The sequence below is a fragment of the Urocitellus parryii genome, chromosome 4, assembly GCF_045843805.1.
Source record: "Urocitellus parryii isolate mUroPar1 chromosome 4, mUroPar1.hap1, whole genome shotgun sequence".
Lineage (NCBI taxonomy): Eukaryota > Metazoa > Chordata > Mammalia > Rodentia > Sciuridae > Urocitellus > Urocitellus parryii.
In genome coordinates this window covers 144,205,183-144,225,973 of record NC_135534.1, presented here as the reverse complement: position 1 = coordinate 144,225,973, position 20,791 = coordinate 144,205,183, and the positions used below count along the sequence as shown (strand labels likewise).

Sequence of the window (20,791 nt, the reverse complement as noted above, 5' to 3'; positions counted from 1 at the left end):
CAGACCCCTCCGCTGCACAGAGGCCCTTGTCGGCTCCCGGAGGTCACGTTATACAGCCTAGGAAGCAAGCAAGAACCCGGAAAAGGTCCCTCTCTTTTCTGCTGAGAATTCAAGTACAGCACCGCCAGGAGTTCTAAACAGCCAACCTCTGCCTAAAATGATTCCGAGAGGGGAGGGGATTAAAAAGGGGACCCTGTTAACCGTTCTGGGCTTCAGATTCGTCTGGGAGTTGCGGGGAGCTGACCTCCTGAGGCGTAGGCTCTTGTTCTTGAGTGCTAACTCTGGAAGCATTTCCCCCCAAAGCGCATCAGACCGGGGCCCTTCAGGCTTGGCCCCTTCTCTTATCCCCTTAATCCCTCCTCTCCTCCCACCCTTTGCTAGGAAAACAAGCCCTAAAACACTACAACTGGAAGGAATGTTCATAAATTCTCGGAACCTTAGGCAGAGATCCACCAGTCGCCCCATGGGCCTGAGGCAGGGAAGTGTGGAGCTGAGAGTCGCTTTGCAAGACTATAGATACACAGTGTCGCGAATAGCACCGGATCTGGGAACTTTGACACTGAAATCTCTTGGAAATTCAGGAACCGTGAACTTTTTTCCGAAGCCGAATTTCTCCCGATTTTCTTCAATGGTCAGCGGAAACAAAGAAAATGAGAGTAAAGGTTTTTTTTATTTGTGTGTGTGTGTGTGTGTGTGTGTGTGTGTGTTTAAGGAAAGCAACAGAACTCTGCACCAGGTTTGTGGGGGACATTATCACTCCCAAGGCAAACTCCTTTCCTCACTTCGTCACCTAACCACCCAATCCCGATGCCACTCAAACAGTCTGGCATTATTTGGTCCCGGGGCCATTTCACTCCAGTGCACATCGGGGGCTGAGATCTAAATACTCATTTGATATAGCGCAGTAATCCTTTTCTCATATTTGATGGGAATGTTTTCCATATCCCAGTATTTGACAACATCTCCCTATAGGGACAGGTTTGTATTTATGTTGGTAAAATGTCCCCTGCCTCAAAGTCTATTGTAACCCAACACCTGACAACCCCGAGTCCCATTTCTGTTTGCAGAAAGGGTTTATTCAAGCACATAATGGGATCCCAGCAGAAAGCTTTTCAGAACAAGGGGCTATGGTAAACTTCACCACATGAACTCCGTTTCCAGGGCTATTAAGCTTTTAATTGGAAAATAGCAGAGGAAATTTCAAGGTGACTATAACGTGTTAGCAGTTAGTGCAGAGAAGAAAAGCCGATGCAGGAATGAATGTAGAAAGCATATGGTCCGAATCACATTTAGGAGCAGCGGCCTGCTTCTACTAAGTCCCTGCAGCTTATGCACTTATGGGAAAAATCATCAAAGAAATTGGAAGTGGGGCGGGGGACTACAAATAAATGTAACCTCAGACTAGAGCCACTCATGCTCTCCTCTGAGACGTGTGTTTGTGTTTTCAAACCACAATTAAGAGGGTAGAATCGTGACAGGTGTAAGAGTGAAAGGATGAAAAATAATGTGCTAGTTCTTAGTACATACAATCATGTGGTGTGTGTACATATGAAGCCATGAATCCGAGTGCACTTTGGAGAAAATGGGGATGTTCCGACTCGAAATATGGGAGACCTGATGGCGGCTACTCATTCCTAAGCAACGTTTAATCAAAAGGACAGTTTCATATTGTCCCGGATGCATGACACATCAAGAAATTTTCTGCTTTGCTCGATTTTCATGAGGGGGGAGTTAGCATTCCTATTTTGTTGTCTATGTCCTGACCACAGTGATGTTGATATGGATAGACATTAGGGGCCGGGGCTTACAGAAACCTTTATAAAGGCAGAAAACCGGGTTCCCTCTCACTGCACAGGAACTTTAGCATGATTACTCAGCTCTCACCCAGTCTGTGCCTCTTGGCAGCTCTCACTGGCCAGCTTCAAATTTAAGGTGGGAGGGGGGCAATGTCCAGTCAGGCCATGGACAATTTCTTGAGGTGTCAATAATGTCCTTCTTCTGCCTCAACTGGTTAAGGAGACACTTGTGTGAATCCCCACGGGATCTCTGGAGCACCTGGTGGAGGGGGACGAGGGTGGGGGTCAGTTCTGGCAGGCCTGGGGGAATACCATTGAGCTGAAGGAAGGAAGGTCCTGGATGGTCGTGTCCCCACACTATTTTGGAAGAGAAGAAGATGGGTCGTAGTCGGTAGCCGGCTCCAGATGCTCAGGAGCCAAGGCCTTTTGAAGCAAAAGGGTGAACAAACTTCCTGTGAGCTCGCTGGTTCTTGCTGGTGCCCTTATGCCCTCCGTGTTCTAGAATCCTTGAAGCCAGCAGCTGCTCAGATCTGGGAGCAGCGTTCCAACCCGTGAAGATTCCTGAGACCCTGTCTGGCTGGGTACTAGACCGTGCCTGCCCAAACTTTTCTGGAGGAAGTGTTGTTTCTCCTGCCCCTCTCTCGCCGGCCAAGCGGTGACCTCAAACCCTGTGCCTTCCAATGGACCGAAAAAGCAACTCACTCCAGGGTGCCACCTCCAGAGTGAGTCCCTCGGGCTCTTTAGGAGCGCCCTGCCGGCCGGCCAGACCCAGCACTCCGGGCGAGCACCGAGCGGGCTGAGAGCGTTGGCCAAGTCCCCATGCTATTTTGGATGGGAAAGGAGTCTCACACTCGTTAGAGTAGAAACTTGTCTACTGTAAGGTAAAATGAGCAGCAGTAACTTTAAGACATTTTGAAGATAATCTTTCTCCTGCGAACTTTGAAACTAAACAGGCGGAGACGATTATTTTAGGTAATTTTAGCAACACTCAGGGGAACAAGGAAAGCTTGTGTTCCCAGAGCATTCTCTGGGGGCACTGAGTGCAATTCTCTAGGAGGCTCCACTTTTCCAGAAATTTGTCCCCAGCCTTTCAGTCTCCCTGCTGTTCCTCAATAATGCCCTGCCACGGGGAAATCAGTCGGACCAACGCAACCGAGGGAAAAAAAAATCCTGCTCGGCTCCAGATGCCCGGGAATATTAAGGGGAAACCAAGAGCTGCGGAGACACCCACACTGCCCCGCCATCAGCACCAGGAGAGGGGTGGGAGCTCTACGCCTGCGGGCGGACTTGAGGCAGGAGAGCTACGCGGCTAGTCCCTGGCGCTGTGCGGAGACCTCCGGGGCGCACCCCATTTCCCACTGGTGTAGGCCGGGAACCCAGGTTCAAGAGCCTCTTGGGAGGGGCTACTTCCGGAGCGCCCTAGACCACGCCCACCCGAGCTTGCCACGCCCACGGTTCTGCTTGTACCGCCCACTCCACTGTCCGGGCCGCCGGCTTTGAACTGAGGAAAAGTTTGAGGGCTGGGAGGGGGATAAACTTAAACAGGTGGCAGAGTAAAGGCCGAAGCGGGCTTCAGTATGGAGCCGGGAAGGGGCTGTCATTTAAGACATGAATCGCAAGTCTTTGGAAGCAGCCAAGCTTCAAAAAAGCTCAGGGCCCAGAGGGCATCGGGTCTCAGGCCTCGTCCATTTGTGGTTGGAGAGCGAAAGGGTAAGACCTTCGCATCACTTTCCTGTACTAGTATTCCTGACCAACTCCAATCGTCCCGAGTCAGAGGAGCTAAGAACTGTCCCACGCCCTTGACAGGCCGGGTTTCTTTAAAAGGTGCAGTGCCTTCCATAGAGACCTGTTAAAGCGTCTAGACGCACGGCGTCAAGATGCGGTGCAATGTAAGTACGTGGAAAACCAGTTTACCAAAGGAAGTTTCAGTAAAGCTGAGGGGTCTTATTTTCCCAAGGGAGATGCTGGCCGGGGCTGGCCTTTGCTACAGACCGAGATTGCACTATTCGTTGCGTGGCCCCAGTTGCGGGTATGACAATGGTGGTGGCAGCAAGAAGGCGAGTCACCAAGGGTGTTCTGGTCCCCGGTTCCACAGCTGGGGGTCTGCAAGTTTCAGGGGTCCCAAGGGTGGGGACGCGAACCCAGCGGCCTCTTTGTCGCGGTGGGTTGCAGGCCGGAGGGGTGCGTCCGCTGGAACGCGGGAGGGGTCGCAGGACCCCAGCCACAGCGCAAGTCAGAGGCCTCCTTGGGGAAAGGTAAGAGCTTTTGACCTCCAGACACTTGGCATCTGATGCTTGACAAGCATCCGGCAGAGGAAGGCCAAGTAAGCCTGCCTTGATTTCCCAGCGCCAGAGCAGTGGCACATCTGCAAAGGCTCAGCTAGGGACGTTGAGCACAGCCAACCCCGCGGGCACTTTGCCCGACACGCCCACTCTTGCACTCAAGTGTTCTGCGCTCTCGTACATCCCACATACTACTCGGTAGATCCCGCCCGTGGGAGTGGTGGGACTAAGTAGAATTGCTGGTCATCTCGAAGGTGGAGAGCTTTTGAAAAAGTGATCACACCTCGAATGTTTATTATGTTAAAATACAGCGGTCAAGATTTACAGTCTATGCGCTACCTTGCATCTAGAATTGGGTAAGTTCATAAGGCAGTTCTCTTGGGCCAAACCTTGGTCCTGTCTGGCACCCTCCCCCTAGCAGTCAAGAACAAATGCTGGAGGAGGAAATCTGAACGTCACTCCACTCTACCTGGCGCTGGAGGAAGGCTCCCGGTCTCTTGCTATGGAGGTATATGGAAGAGAGAACTACCAACCTGTGACCCAGACTGGCCCAATAGTCTTGAGCCCCAGCCATCCCGCTGGGAATGGCCCTTCTGGGATGTATCGCCAATAGGTGTCCCTTGCACGCCCCCCCACCCCCATGCCGCACTACACTAGGCGTCAGGTGAGGCAGGTAGGTGTACCTCAAGGCTTCTTTAGCAAAGAGAGGTGCTTCCCAAGCGAGAGGCCTGGGTTCCAGGGCTCTGCCCGCCCAGGCTCACAGAATCGGGTCTTCAGTGTGAACCAAGGACCTATAAGGTGCTCAGTCTCAGACCGCTGGCACATTACCCAGGCTCTGTCAAGCTTTTCAAGAAGTGCACAGGCACTGATGGGAACAGTACTAGGAGGACCACTCCCCTATTGAAGGGCCAAAGCGAACTTCAACAACCCCCTTATTAGCATGCTGGTCTGACAAACTCAGGAATCCTCAGTATTACTCAAAAAGGGAGGGAGGGGCTGGAGCCCGAACGCTCCGGTGAGCAAGAGACCCTCAACTCTGAGAACGCCACCAGCAACCCCTGGAGGTGGCGGCTAGGCAGCCAGGTTCCCTTTTCTGCGTCCCTGCAGCCTCCCAGTGTCGCCGCCACAATAGCTACAGCTACAGCCACCGAAGGGCACACTGCTGCAGTAGCAGCAGTCTGACAAGTGTGATAAAATGATCTTCCTTAACTAAACTCGTAAAGCACTGGGCAATAAAACTCAATCTTCTGTAAAATCCAATTAAGTCATTATCTGACTGATTGTATCTTTAATTGAAAACAGAAGTGACAGTAAATTTCTGTGATATATCAGGATCAATCGATACCACTATACGATTCAGCCCCAAGAAGTGATTTATAATGTCAAACCTATATAGGTAACTCCACATTATTCTCTCTAAAACCACTGGTGGATGAAATTAAGAGTAAGTGCATTTAATAAAAAACAAGATGGTCAGGTTATTGATTACAACAGATGGGGGTGAAATCAAATAGATGTTTTCAAAGCACAGAGCGAAGAAAATACAAGTAATTTCTTTTTTCCTGTTTAATACCGCTCACCCAAATATACACACAAGAAAATTCAGTCATCAATAACATTTTTATTTTCAGGTACAGCTGCAACTACACAGAACAATGAATTTTTTTTAGACAAGTTTCATTTCAGGACGGCTTCTGTTACATAAGGAAGTACTCCATAAGCAATTTTTAACAAAATAATGAACTCAGAAATTTGAAGTAACTTTTAAAGATGTACCTACTTTCAAATCAAATTACAACTTAAGGTTACAAAATAGTCTAGATTGCATCCATTTTTTTTTCTGTACTAGAAAGAGTGTAGAGTGTATGTTAAACTCATTATTCTATAAACAACACCTAGAAGCTTTGCCTCACTGGGGTTACTTTAAATGGTGTTGTTTTCAAATTATCCTTTACAGAAAAAGTAGCTATTCTAAAGGGCTGTACCTTTTTCTCACCATATTTCAGTTATGTTTTGTATTGGGGGGTAGGGCATGGCTATTTCCAACAGCAAACAAAAACAGTATTTCCATTTACCCTGACTTTCTGCAGATTTCTAAAATAATAATTTTGCCTGCTCTTTTCTTCCCACTGGTCATTTACTTGGCTAAATTTATATTCTTGCAATTTTAATAAAATACTAATTTTTTAAAAAATCTAAGGCACCTAAGATATTTCATTTTTAAAACAAAAGTACACTAATTATGACTAATTTAGACACAAATATGTGGCTTTACTTGAGCAAATTACTGACTGTATTTCAATGAAAACTACATGTAAACCAGTGTCATTAAAAAAAAAAATGAGGGGCACTACTATTTAAACTCCATGAGCAAAGCACTTAATTCTTGCAGATGGTAGTCATGAACCCTAAATTATTACAAGTGTGTTTTACCTCTCAACTAAACTCTAAGGAGTACAAACCAAACACATTCTCAACTGTTAAGTCAGCATGAATCAATGCAAAATAACAACAAACCCTGTGGATAATGGAATAAGCCTGCTTTTCCAAGTGAACTGCCAAATGCAGCCAGCGGCCGCTCACTCATCCTCCTCGATGACCGGAGTGACCGTGAAGCTGCTGGGCTCCGAGGCAGACTCACATTCGAGAACCCCCTTTGTACTCTCATTACTAATAGGAGAGCTGCTGGAGAGGGAAACCAAGCCAGAATCTTGACTGCTGGGCGGCGAGAATACTGGGAAGTGGGGAGAGAGAAAGGAGAAAAGAGTATGTTAAAAGTGGCTAGTCTTTCTACATTCAGTATTCAATTAGGTTTCAACAAAGAAAGAGGCACTCTCCATTGCTGTTCTGAGTTGCAAGTGTTTTTTACAAACCCTCATTAAAATTTCCAGTGCTTTAGGATGGGGGGAAAAAAGCGGAGGTTAGGTAGCAGAATCCCAACTTTACTTTTTTTTTTTTTTTTTTAAGTCCGCTCTACTCTCTTTGGGAAACTATTTCCACCCCTCACTGAGTCCCTCTCCTTTATGCTAATGAACTTGTCAATCAAGTGATCCATCTGAGAAAGTATTTCTAAGTAAGGCTCCACCCATGTTTTTCCACTGTTGGACAGGCAAGATCTAGTGAGGATAACAAATCAATTTTTCTATTATTTCTCTTGGTTACAACCAGACAATAAACATGGGGGTTGCATCAGCATTATGACTTTTTTAAAAAGTAAAAAAAAAAAAAGTGGGAGTAAATGGGGGGGAAATTTTTATAAATGGAAAAAATGAAATTATATGACTAAAGTATAAGTCAGGAAAAGAGGATTTTTGAGAAACACATAAACATAAAAATTCCAGTGGGAAACTGACATTAAATATGAAGGATGCAAAAGTAATAATGTGTTGAACAAAATTTTGCAACCTTACAAGTCACAGTAGATACAAAATTTAAGCAAAAGGGTCTCTGACCTTCTTAACCTTAGCCCAGTTTAGATCCACCCCCAGAACTCCCTTCCTGACTAGTGTGAATGTAATTAAGGGGAAGCTGCAGTGGTAATTTCTCTCCTCATTAACTTCCTGATTGGTTTCAGCCTCAGGATTCTGCCGGGCAGTAGTTTGTCACCAATTCCAAATGGCCAATCGTTAATACTAATGTTTGTGTAACTAACTGCCAGCATCTGCCACGGCTTCTTGTACAACAATAATGGTGAAAGGGTACATTAGTGCTCCTGTGTTAATTCAGCTTGTGTTCATCAATAGGGAAATCTATGATGTAATTAGCAAAATGCATTGGGAGCTGAGTGCTGAAGTCATTTGTAGAGAACTAAATCATAGTAGAAGCTGTACTGGGTCCTGATGTGTTTGCCATCAATACTTATTATGTTTGGAATTTAATAAGGTATATTACCAGGCTGAAAAGAGACCTTTTTACAAGAGAACACCATTTATGCTTGTTACGGGTTTGGAAAAGGTTTGCTGCCGCTAGTAGAATCACACAGAAATAAAAGAGAGCTACGATTTAAGAAATGGACCTTTGGACCAAATTATTCCCAAACGCTCCCTCTCTCCAGTGTGACAGACAGATGATAGTTTTGTATAGTTACCTCAGTATCCAATGAGGAAAGGGGTGATCTGAAAACTTAGTACGATAATAAATTTGAAAAGTAACTTAGGCAATTTCCTGAAAAGCAATCTCTTTTATATTGAGGGTATCTGTGTAGTCTTTAGTAACTTAAATAAAAAGCAAAACGTGCTTTAAAAGGGGGGAAATAATCATAAATAGTATTTTACAGATGTCAAAAAAATGCATGTACATATGTAAATATAGTACCAGCAACCAAAAGCTGGGAACCTGAACTCTTTATTGCAGTGCAGAACAGCTTCTTACAAAATCTGATTTGTTATATGGATCTTAAACCCCCTGCAAATTCAAGGTGATTTATGAATTGTGTGTACATGCAACTGATTGTTATATAAATACACAGCAAATATGTTTTCCAAAAGTAGTAGACTCTGCTCTGAGATCTTGCTACTATACATATCTGGAGAGCCCAGTGAAGAGTCTGTGAGTTAAGCTGCTGACTCCCATCCCAATCCAACCACTGACAGGGTCTTCTCTGCATACAGGCCATGCATGGGGAAGGAAGTTACATTACTGACTACTCTCTGCATGCCACATGAGGGATTTCACCCTCAAAGCACTCAGAGAATTATTCTCCCCATTTTTATATAGGGATCCTGACTCTCTGGCATGCCCTTGCCCCTGCAGCATTCTACCCTTGGGCACCATGCTTTGGGAACTGGCCACTGAACCCTCCCAACCCTTGTGTGAGTTTAAGGGAACTCTGTCAGACTGATTTGGAGACTCCACAGGAATAAGTGTTCTTCCAACATGTTCTAGGTCCTGGGATTGGTAAACCTTCAGTTAGAATCTGATGGAGAAGATGCCCCCACCCTCCTCATTTAGTCAATTTGGGACTGAAATGAGGACGGATGAGAATTTTACAAAAGAAAGGAATCTGGAGATAGTTCAGTTTTACTCTCACTTGCCTTGTGGGTATTTTCTTGGAAAGTGCCCCGTGGCTTGGGGCTACAGAGACACATGCAGATGTGTCACCTGCATACAGCAGGAAGGCTCCCAGCATACTTAACGCATGACTGCACTCCAGAGAAGATGTAAATAAAGAACTTAACCTGTTTTGAAAAGCACCTGCATTTTTTAAAGTGTTTCTCCACTCAGAATTTTAATCCATGTTATTTCTATGTTTGTTCAAGGCTTAGTATTGTCTTTGAATAGGCTGCTGAAGTTAGGGATAGTATCTGTTTTAACTCATTTTGTATAGCACCTCGTAAAAGTTCCAAATGCCTACAAAGATTTAGTGCTAAAGGTAACCTGCCCATTTTAATGCAACTTAAACTGTTTTGGGGGCAAGAGTAACAACTGTCCGTTGTAAATTATTTTATACCAATCAGAAATTCAAAAACTCAAAAATGATTTTATTTTTGCTTTTTTAAAGGTTGACAAATGGATAATATAGGGGGCTAATTTCAACTCAAAAGGTTTGTCTTAATTATTTTGTAAAAATGCTACTAACTCCTAGTGTCGGTGGCAATGTTGGGGAAAGATAATACTGCTAGTAGTTCAATCTTTCTGGACAGCAATCTACTGACATGTAATAAAAGCTGTAAAACTGTTCAGCCCCTCTGACCTAGTAATTCCACTCTGGGGAATAACCCCAAAGGAATAAAGAAAGAAAAATTAGCTCAGAGATGCTCAACACACCACTGTTTGCATGGATGAAGATGTTTGTGCGTTGTTCTTGTGCTTTGGGGGGCGGGGAGGAAAAAGGGGGCAGTTGCATTGGAGGAGGGTGCAGGAAGCATTCACAGGCAATAACCAATTAAGGATTATGCTAACCTATAATCACTGCTAGCCTCCTGGCATTTACAGAAATGGAAGAAATGACTTCTGGAGAGCAGAGTGGAGATTGACAAGTAAAGAAAAAGTAAAAAGGAAAACTTAACCATCTGATCTTTTTTTGTGTTACAATAAAAGGTGGGTAAACCAAATAGGCTGACCCTTGTTTGAACCAAGCAAGTCTAGTATCTGTTTTTCTCAAGTAGCCTATTTGTCCACAGCAGCTAAAGGGCCATTCTTTTATTATTTAAAAGCAAACGTGAAAACTCCTTACCAATCATTCTTACTAATGTGGGGGTGATACTTAAGATGATTTGGTGATGCCATCTGAACATTTTGGAAATTTTGGGAAAATATTACATATTACCAAAGAAGGAAAAAAAAAAAGAAAAGAAACCTTCAAAAAAAATAAACAAAACCACTCCAACTGCTCAATCTTTTGACATTGCAAAGACCCCTGACTTTTAACTTGAATGATCTGTTGGAAGTCAATGGACTGGAACGAATAATTCTCTTCTAGTGATGTGGGAAAACACGATAGATATTCATGCTTGAAAAAAAACCATGTTCTTCTATATGTTAAATACTATTAAACTCCTACCAAGAAGCCATTTAAAAATAAAATGCCAAGAGGAATTCTCCAGTGGTTAGCAACTCTGCAGCTGGCTGCTGGCTGCCAAGGAAGACAGACTTAGTGTGCTGGTCTCTTTGGCTTAGTAGGTTGTAGGCTTAAGGAAGTCTGATAGAAAGCTGCTCAAAATTTCTTAAACAAATTCTTCCGCTTCACCGTAACCATAGTGTTTGGAAATAAAATCATGCCCAATCAATACCACTTAGCAGATATTTAATGTTTCACAATAGAACACTTTTCCACAGAGGAACTGCTGCCCTTCTCACTAACATTTAAAATAATTAGGATTATCCCAGCTGCTGGAGCTTGGCAGGTTCAGTTTGTACTTTCAAACAGCATTAATTCTTGGCATCAGAACAAGGGATAAAAGGTAAAGATATGAATGGAGATCTTTATTCCACCTGATCTATCATGGATTAGCTCATTCTTTTCCAGTTCATGCCTGCACTCTAGTTAGGAGGAAGGCTGAGCTGTAACTGATGTAATTAGAAACCACAAGCTGAGAAAAAAATAGCCCTTTATTAATCTTTCCCATTTACTATAAATTTACTAAAAACGTAATCATCTTTGAAACAATTAAATGTGTTTTTCATCTTAAGTGGAACTGAAGTGTAGAGACGAAGGAGAGGCTCTATTGGATAATGTTCTCCTTAAAACCATATCTGAATTGTCAGTTAAAAAATCCAACACCAGTTTCATAAGGGGCCAGCACTTTTCAAAATGCACTTGGCATTTTGAAAAGTGAAGCAGCCAAGCCACAGTAAATGAGTTTCTACAGATGGAATTGGATAAATCATCAGTGCTTCCTTGTTGATAAAAATATCATAAGCTTTGCAAGCACTGGAAAATACCATATTTTAAAAGCTAGGTGAACTCAGGAATATATATTTATGTAACACTGACCATACCTCTTTCCCTCTAGATTTCATGTTACAATGAACATGCATACACCAGTCACAAAATAATAGCAGAACAACTTTTTAATTCTCCAAATAAAGAGGCCTATCAGTACCCTTGGGCAGCACATCGGGAGAGCACTGTCCTGGGAGTCTGTGGACATGGGCTCACAGCCAGGCCCTACTCTGTGCTTACTTACCAGCTTTTCTGATGCTTCAGAAGCTAAGGGATAACACACATATTCTCTTACCCACCTCTGGAGTTTCATTGACACACCAAGGGAAGAAACCTTTTTTTTTTTAAAGGGTACTAGGGGTTGAACTCAGGGGCACTTGTCTACTGAGCCACATCCCCAGCTCCATTTTGCATTGTATTTAGAGACAGGGTCTCACTAAGTTACTTAGCAACTTGCTTTTGCTAAGGCTGGCTTTGAACTTTGATCTTCCTGCCTCAGCCTCCCAAGCTGCTGGAATTATAAGCATGCACTACTGCACCCTGCAAAAAGCCTTTTGTTTAGGTTAACATAGTTTACAAAAAAAAGAGAAGAGATAGAAGGAATGTCATTTCATCTTCTGCCCACTTGGGACCCACCTCCATGGCACCCACCCACAACAGAGTCCTTTAGATACAGCATGAAAGATGCTGGGTCCCCACATATCTTGCTTGTTTCATAAAAGTGTCACCATAGTCAGCTTGAGTCTTAAAGCTTGTGAGTAAGCAATGTGCTCACTGCAGCCACTCTACCCTGATGGAGGCTCAGCACCCTCAAACCCCCTTCCCCCAAATCCTCTTGCCCCTCAGCAATGGTGGTGCTCCTGACTGCTCCCTTGCCCCCGGTTATCATCAGTAGTGGGAGTTTTTCCAACACTTGATATTTCTTCCTAAACCCTATCAGAAGTGAGCAAGTGTGCACATGAGGGTTTACCGCACCATTCAACTGCTTGTCTCATTCAGAGAGGCAGCATTTGATGACACACACAATCCAAACAAAGTTGCTCAAAAACTTGTGCTTTAACCGAGTTATACTCAGTCTTGAAACCTAACAGCATGTGGCTTTACCTTCTCTTCGGTAACATCACCCTGTAGTACCTTCACCCGGGCTAACTTTGATCCACTCTCCTCTCTGGTAAATACATAACTACCCTGAGTATCAGTTTCCTCATCTGTAAAATAAAGCTAATAGCAAGAGGTTGTGAAGACTAATGGAGTAATATTTACTGGGTTGATATTATTTTTCTTACATCATTAGCTTCCCACATCTCAGTACCTTCTGTTAGAATATTCTTACTTTTGAAAGTGCCAGAATCAAACCAGGATTTTGTACAAGGCTGATTCACTCCAGACACGGCCTCTATGAGAGAGCTAGGAACCAGGAATACATGTTTACCTCGTGGTGAGTTTATATAACAGTCAGGTGTGACATCCAAGGAACAAGACAACCTCTGCTCCCCTAGACAACAGGGCCTTTGTTAACATAACTTTGCCTTTTTCATATTTTTAAGGAGGAAAGTTGGGGGATGGCTGATATGGAGTCAAATCAAACAGTAGAATGTCTGTGACATGCTTTATAAATCACGAAGAAAACAGTATTGCTAGCCGATGGTCAAGCAACCATCCCTTCCTTATTTGAAGGCAGGAAGAATCCTGTTTCTAAACTTAAATTTGTCTAAAATTTTAAAACTCTGGGCACAGGCTTTGATGTCCGACAAGAAGTCAGGGTCTCATCAGTTCCTACTCTGATTACTGAGTATCTCGAATCCTGGCATGAGGCTTGATGGGGCTGCCAGAAACTGTCCCTCGGTCAAAATGCAAAAGCAGAATGGTCAGGTGTGTGGGCTTTGGGGGTGGACCATCTGTCTCTTACGATCTGAAGACCTTGGACATATTCCTTAACCTTTCCCTGTCTTGGTCCCCCTGCTGTGAAATGGGGGACAAAGGAGAGCACATATGATGGCTTATGTAATTGCTGGGGGCCCCATTTAGCCAGTGCAGCGGAAAAGCACATGCTGCAACAGTGCAGACTTTCCATTTGGTCATCACATGTGGTGTGGCAACTGCAGCATCTCAACACAGAATGCCGTCTGCTTCTGCTCCAGTTCCTAGGCATCACTTGCAAGCGTTTGTCCTCCTCTCTACTCCCCTTGGGTACACTCACCCCTCCCCACCCTGCTTCATTTTTCTCCAGCATGTGAGGGGGCAGCAGTCACAAAGGCGGACTCATCACATGCAGAGGATCAAGGGGGTCCTGCTCTCAGGCCAGTCTCCTCTCTTTGGGGAGGATCTCTTAGGCTGGGCCAAGCCCTCTCCTAACACCTACCCCCCACCCCACCCCACCGCCACCTCCAGGAACCTCTGCATCTGAGAATCTTCCTGGAAAGACCATGAACTCTGCTGCCAGGCTGCTGCTGCAGTAAACACCTTGGGGTTCAGTTTCCTTAGTTGAACAAGGAGAATAATGCAGTTGAACCTCCGTATCTGTGGATTGTTCTTTTTTTTTTTTCTTTTTCTTTCTTGGTACAGAGGGTTGAACCCAGGGGTGCTTTACTACTAAGCCAAATCCCCAGCCCTTCTTATTTTATATTTTGAGACACAGTCTTGCTAAGTTGCTGAGACTGGCCTCAAACTTGTGATCCTCTGCTTCAACCCCACCCCCGCAACAAATGGCTGGGGTTACAGATGCTCACCACCACACTCAGCTCTAGGGGTTCTGTGTCTGTAGATTCAACCAACAGACTGAATATAGCAGAGTTTAAAAAAAATTGCATATGATCTAAACATGTACACATTTTTCTTGTCATTCACTAAATAAGAGCAACTATTAAAATAGCATTTACATTACATTAGGTGTTAGTTTGTGAACTATAAGGTTCTGCACACCTGTCAGTTGTTATTTTCTCTGTCCTCTCTCCTCTGGCACAAGCCTGCACACTTCTCTAGGGAAAAATCTTTAAGTTACGTGTTTGTTCTCCACTGTCTAAGACAGGACCAAGAAATTAATATGTTGGGAAAGGGAAAAAAAATTAGTGACAACACAGATCAAAACATTCCCCAAAGTTCTCAGAAAAGTTTCAAATGTAATAATGTAATAATGTTTAAGAGAAGAGTGACTTTACTTACTTCATTCTTTACACATCTAAAGACTGCAAGATGGATTCCAAACTGCAACCTGAGCCTATTTATGCTTTATATAGCATCATGAATAGGACTTACTGAAGCCTCAGTCCCTGAGGCTGGGCAAACAAGCAGGAAGACTGCTGAATCCAGCTAGGGCCAAGAGCCATAAGAACCACCTACCTCATGCCAGCAGTAGAAAAAAAAGTTTATAAAATAAAAGACCATCACTGAGTAACGGGAAATTAAGCTGAAAATTCCTAATACACACTGTCCAGCACAGGGAAGGGCTGTGTTTATTAAACACAGTAGGTGTTTAATAATGGATCAGTGAGAAAAACCATAGAATATAGCAGCCTTCATTAAGACATATTACAATCACAAAGCAGGGCTAAGTCACACATTGACAACCAAAAAGTCCCAAATTTTAAACCAGTTTTGAGGATTTTAAAATATAAACGTTTTGTTTAATTTTGCAATAACTCTGCAAATCCTGGAGAGTGGGGCTCCAAATGCATGTGGGGTTCACACTTTTCAGGGATTCTATGCAATGCAAATGAGTGCTCATGTATACATATAGATGCCACATCTGGATTGGTGGTTGGTCACATATACACAGTGGCACTAAAAAGATAAAAGCATACTTAAATTTCATGGTAACTATGGTAGACCAGAAAAGACGATGGCTCTATAAGCCTCCTGAAGAGATTTGCCACTCAATTGATTCTGGGAAATGTCTTTTCTCAAATATGAAAAGAATCAAGCTCATAGAGCAGGTTGTGACATCTACCATTCTATAAACTAGGTTGGCTCTACCTAGATATTTTTCAAACTCAGAAAAAATTTTAAGGTAGCTTTCAGAGGAAAGACCCACTCTTCAATCTTGAAGAGTAAGATTTGATGGAAATCCTGACCTTGGTGGGCAGCCTGTTAAGGATAAACAAAAGGATTAAGGTTCCAATGTCAACACCACTGCCAGGGGACCTGGTCACAATGACCTGAGCACTGACTTCTAACCTACAGCCCCAATGCGCTGGGCTTCTGTTTAATCCTCAGCCTGCAGTTGGCCTTTCACTTTGGATTTAAATGATCTTTGAGAAAACACACTAACAAAACATTTAAGATGTGAAGCTTTAGCTCTGTGAATCTAGGAAGTCTTTCATTTAAAAATATTCTGACATTTTGCAATTAAGTGGATATGAGAAAGTCCACAAGCCATTTCTCAAGCAGAACTTGTATAGAATTTGTAGTTTATAATTTGACAATAAATATTATGGCTCAAGTGATATACTAGTAGCAGGGCAGAGGACTGCATGAGGTGAATTAATTTATCTTTCCACCTGGAGACTCTCTTTTTCAAAAAGCAAATACTATTTCTGGTGGATGTTACTGTAAGAGGCAAAACTTTAGTGTTGGCTATCATACTAGGCCCACTATTGCTTTCTGTTTCTTTCTGATTAGTACTACAGGAAGTTTCAGACGAGTAATTACTAATAGTTTGTGCTAGTAAAGAAGAAGGAAGCAAATGCTAGGACACATGTAAAGAAAACATATACTACTTGATATCAGGATAGAAAACTTAAGGCATTTCCAAAAAAGCAAATATATACCTAATCAAAGTCACAGGTGTCATTTTGCCTGAATACAATACAGACTCATGGATAGACAGGGTCCTTCAGATCATAGGAGCAAGCACACCGTTTTGAACTGAAGTGCATTAAATATTACTAGGAATAAGGAAATAATAGCATAGGTTGTACATTGTTCCAAAAGAATATTTCTATACTTTGCATAAGACCCCAATCTCTAAAATATTTTAGTATATGTATTTCTTAAAACATCTTCTTTGAAATACCTTCTGTCCAATTAGCTCCCAAGCAAAGACTTCAATCCTAAATAGGTTTAATCCGTGGGCCATATAAGGCATTCAGAGAATGCTACTGCACCCTCCCCTCTCCAGGTGCTTATGATGTTCTTAGCTGTTCCAGGAGAGGAGCGCTCATGCTCAGGTTTAGTATTTTTTTTATCATGATAAAATATATAACATAAAATTTACCATCTCAACCACTTTGAAGTAAAAAAGTCAGGGGCAGCAAATACATTCATTCTTTTGTGCAGCCATCATCACCATCCATCTCTAGAACTGTTTAATTTTAGACCCTGAAACTGTACTCACTGAACTACAGGAGCCGGTTCTCTCCTCCCTCTTGCCCCTGGCAACCACCATTCTACTTTGTCTCTATGATTCTGGCTACTCTGGGCACCCACATAAATGAAATCCTCTTTGTCTTTTGTGTCGGGCTTATTTTACTTAACATAATGCCCTCAAGTTCCATCCATTGTCACAGCATGTGGTAGAATTTCCTCCCTTTTAGGGGATGCAGTTGTAGCTCAGTGGAAAAGCAATTGCCTAGCATGTGCGAGGCACTGGGTTTGACTCTCTGGACCACATAAAAATAAATAAATAAATGATAAATTAAGCATACTGTGTCCTTCTACAAATAAAAAAATATATATAATGGAAAAAAGAGAATTCCCTCCCTTTTAAAAGCTAAATATTCCCTTTTTTTGTACAGAGCATATTTCATTTACCTAGTCGGCTGCTAATGACCATTTGGGTTGCATTACCACTGGACTATTGTGGGTAATACCACTGTAAATAGTGGTGTACAAGTATCTCTTTGGGACCCTGCTTTCAGTTATTTTGCTTACATACTCACAAGTTGTGGAGCATACTGTGATCCCACTTCATTTTCTGAGGAACTGCTGTACAGTTTTACTACCCACAGGCTGTGCAGTTTTGTACTCTGCACTCCCAGCAGCAAGGCACAAGGAATCACATCCTCAGTAACACTTAATATTTTCTATTTGCTGTTTCTAAATAAACAGCCACTGTAATGATTATGAAGCACAGAATTTAGTTTTTGTTCCTTTTTTAATATTTATTTTTTAGTTTTCGATGGACACAACATCTTTATTTTATGTGGTGCTGAGGATCGAACCCAGCGCCCTGCATATGCCCGTGGAGTGCGCTACCGCTTGAGCCACATCCCCAGCCCAAGTTTTTGGTCCTTTTATATCAGTCCTTTCCTTTTCCCTCCTCTCTATTTATTACTACAAAATTCAACTAAGGGTCGGTCTCACTGCCTAGTCATTCCATAATGCCTGGCAAATGGGTTATTAATTCCCAGAATGGCCTGCTGGTCACCAAAGCTGGTGGTCTGCTCTGGTCTCTGGTTGGGGATTAGGCTCCCCAACCTGGCATCTGAGAAGAAACGTTACTTCTTATTTCTCCCATAAACCTGAGCTGAGTTTGCTTATGCTCTGGATTCCAGTAAAGACCTGTATGTCTCCTGCCTTTGAGCTGGGCCTGCTTTCTCATAATTGCCATAGGTCCCCACCCAACTCAAATGCCAATTTTTCATAATCTCTTTTTCTTTTAATTTTTTTTTAGTTGTAGATGGACAAAATACCTTTATTATTTTTATGTGGTGCTGAGTATCGAACCTAGTGCCTCCCACGTGTTAGGCAAGTGCTCTACCATTGAGCCACAATCCCAGCCCCTTTCCTAATCTCTTTAAGCAGAAACAACCACCCCCCTTCTCCAATGCCAGAGGACTGTAGCTTTCCTGTGCCACTATCACTTTCACTCTTCGCTTATAGACCCAATGACTCCCCACAGACCAGGGAGGGTCTGTGCCACACTTGCCTTTTAAGCCCTTTGGCGGCCATAGTTAAAAGCCTTCCATGTGGCCAGCACTCAACTAATAGTAGTTGATGAATAAATGGAAGATTACTCTTAGTGGACAAAGCTAGCTGGTTTCCAGATTAGTCTCAATCACACTGAATGAATATACACAAAAAGAATGGTGGAAAGACAGCTCCAATGACGGAGAAAAGTGGCAACCACCAGGACCCCATCAAAGAAAGGGAGAGGAAAAGAAAGCAGCATCTGGGGAATCAGTAGAGCTATGAGTACAGTAATCAATGTGGCGAGCATCTGAAGCCTCAAAAAAAGAGGTCAGCATGCTGAAGGCAGGAAAGAAGGGACTCGTCTGATACAAGCTCCTGTCCCCAAAAGTTGCAGGTAGAGGCCTTTGGCAATTTCGGGAAAAAAAATTCAGTTATTTAGAAAATTCATTTATGTGAACCATTATAAACCATTATTTCTCAATGATGAGGAGTGAATGAAGCATCCTTTATGTACTCTTCAACTCAGCTTTCAAATGGGTGCAACTACATTCTAGACACCGTCAGAAATCTCAGAATGAGCAGCTGCTTGGCAGGTACAAAATGGCTATAGTCACTCTCCCTTGCAGGTGCTTCCTACAGGCTATGTTTTTAGTATGTAGCCAAGACCATAAACACCCTGATTAGTATATGTACTCAAGGTCATAAACATCTGCTTTTGGGCATGTACCCACTTATATAACCCGTTGGCAAATATGGCTTCTTTGTCTGGTCTGTATATATATATATATATATATATAAAAGGCCTATGGAAGGACTCAGAGGACAAAATGGGGCTGGCAAGAGGCTGGAGGGGCATTTCTGCCTCTGAATGAAGAATGTCTACTATCCCAAATGACCTCACGTCTTCCTTCACCTGCCAGGATCCCGAGTCTGTTTTCCAGGGTCTGAGGCCTCCACCCAACACTGACATGAGAAGACTGAAAGACACACCAACATTTTTTTTTTACCCCATGATAAAAGAAGATCATTGAATGTTACTACCTTGAAAAAAGTAGATAATGTGGCCATCAAGTTAGGTTTTTTGATAGATTGCTTTTATTACTATTGATTGACTAAAGATAACAATTTTTTTTTTTGTAGTTGGACACATGCCTTTATTTTATTTAGTGTTACGTGGTGCTGAGGATCGAACTCAGCACCTCGCACATGCTAGGCGCGCACTCTACCACTGAGCCACAACCCCAGCCCCTAAAGATAACAATTTTATAAATGAGCTTGATTCAACAGACATATATCTAGAACTCCATACCCAACAATAAGCAAATCCACATGCATCTCAAGCACACAAAAAATATTTATGCAAAATAATCATGTATCAGTCCACAAAGTTAATTCTCTACAAATGACAAAGATGTTTGTCTTTAAAAACCTTTAAAGTCCTGGAGATTTAAATCTATAGTCTAACTATGAGAATATCTAAGAAAAGAAACCATTCAGCTTTAAAAAATATTCAACAAGAAGAATATAAATTCCAATGACGCTGACTAACCAACAGGCCAGCATTTGGTCACAATATAATTAATTTCACCCTTAATGCTACTGTTGAAAGTATTTAAATGCCCGGACACAGACTCCAACCCACACACTCCTCCCCAAGCCCTCATTCCGAGGAGATCAGGTATTTTCACACTTGGTTCATCTCCAGTGAAGACTGTAATTAAATCTTTAATTTGAAAACAAGAGAGAAAGTCCAGCACTCACTGCATTATTGGCTGCCCTCGAAGCTCAGGGCAAAGAGCAATCAAATAACAAATGGCGACTCAGCTCCTTCAAGCTCAAGTAATCTGCTAATTTCAGAAAGTACCAGCTCATCTCAAAAGTGACCAATTTACCTGCAGAAACGCTTTCCGCTGTTATCTGCAAGTTTCCTGGGAATCAGAAATGCTATTTAAATTGCAGAAAGTGTCAAATTTATGTACTGCCTGGCCTTCTGATTACAACATAATTATTATGGGTGGGTTTGTGCTGGGGCATGCCAAGAAAGCACTGTATGCTGAGCTAAATCCCCAGCTCTTTCCATGTTTTATTTTGAAACAGGGTCTTGCTAAGATGCTGAGCTGGCCTTGAACTTGTGATCCTCCTGCCTCAGCCTCCTAAGTAGCTAGGACTACAAATATGCACCACCACAACTGGCTTCCTACACCATAATTTTTTAACATAAATTTTAGGACTCATTTTATTTCACATCTAAGGTGTTGGAAATTGAGTACTCTGCTAGGGAGCTGAGTGCTCTCCGGAACATGATAACTACTGTGGTACTCTTTATTTCTTAATCCGCCTCTTGAACTAGCTAAAACTCTTCTTAAGAAGGCAGAGTAGGCCTGGCGTGGTGAGGCACACCAGTAATCCCTGCGGCTCGGGAGGCTGAGACAGGAGGATTATGAGTTCAAAGCCAGCCTCAGCAAAAGCAAGGTACTAAG

The 20,791-nt window shown here is 42.9% G+C and overlaps 1 protein-coding gene across 1 annotated transcript in view; it reads right to left on the bottom strand.

The window, feature by feature from the left end:
* Window positions 1–6,657: 6,657 nt before the first annotated feature.
* The window catches only part of Dmrt1 (doublesex and mab-3 related transcription factor 1), a 101,469-nt gene continuing 87,335 nt past the window's right edge, over window positions 6,658–20,791 (bottom strand). The window contains exon 5 of the mRNA XM_026413070.2: window positions 6,658–6,812. Coding sequence (XP_026268855.1) covers window positions 6,658–6,812 — 155 coding nt within the window. The remainder of the gene's footprint in view (window positions 6,813–20,791) is intronic.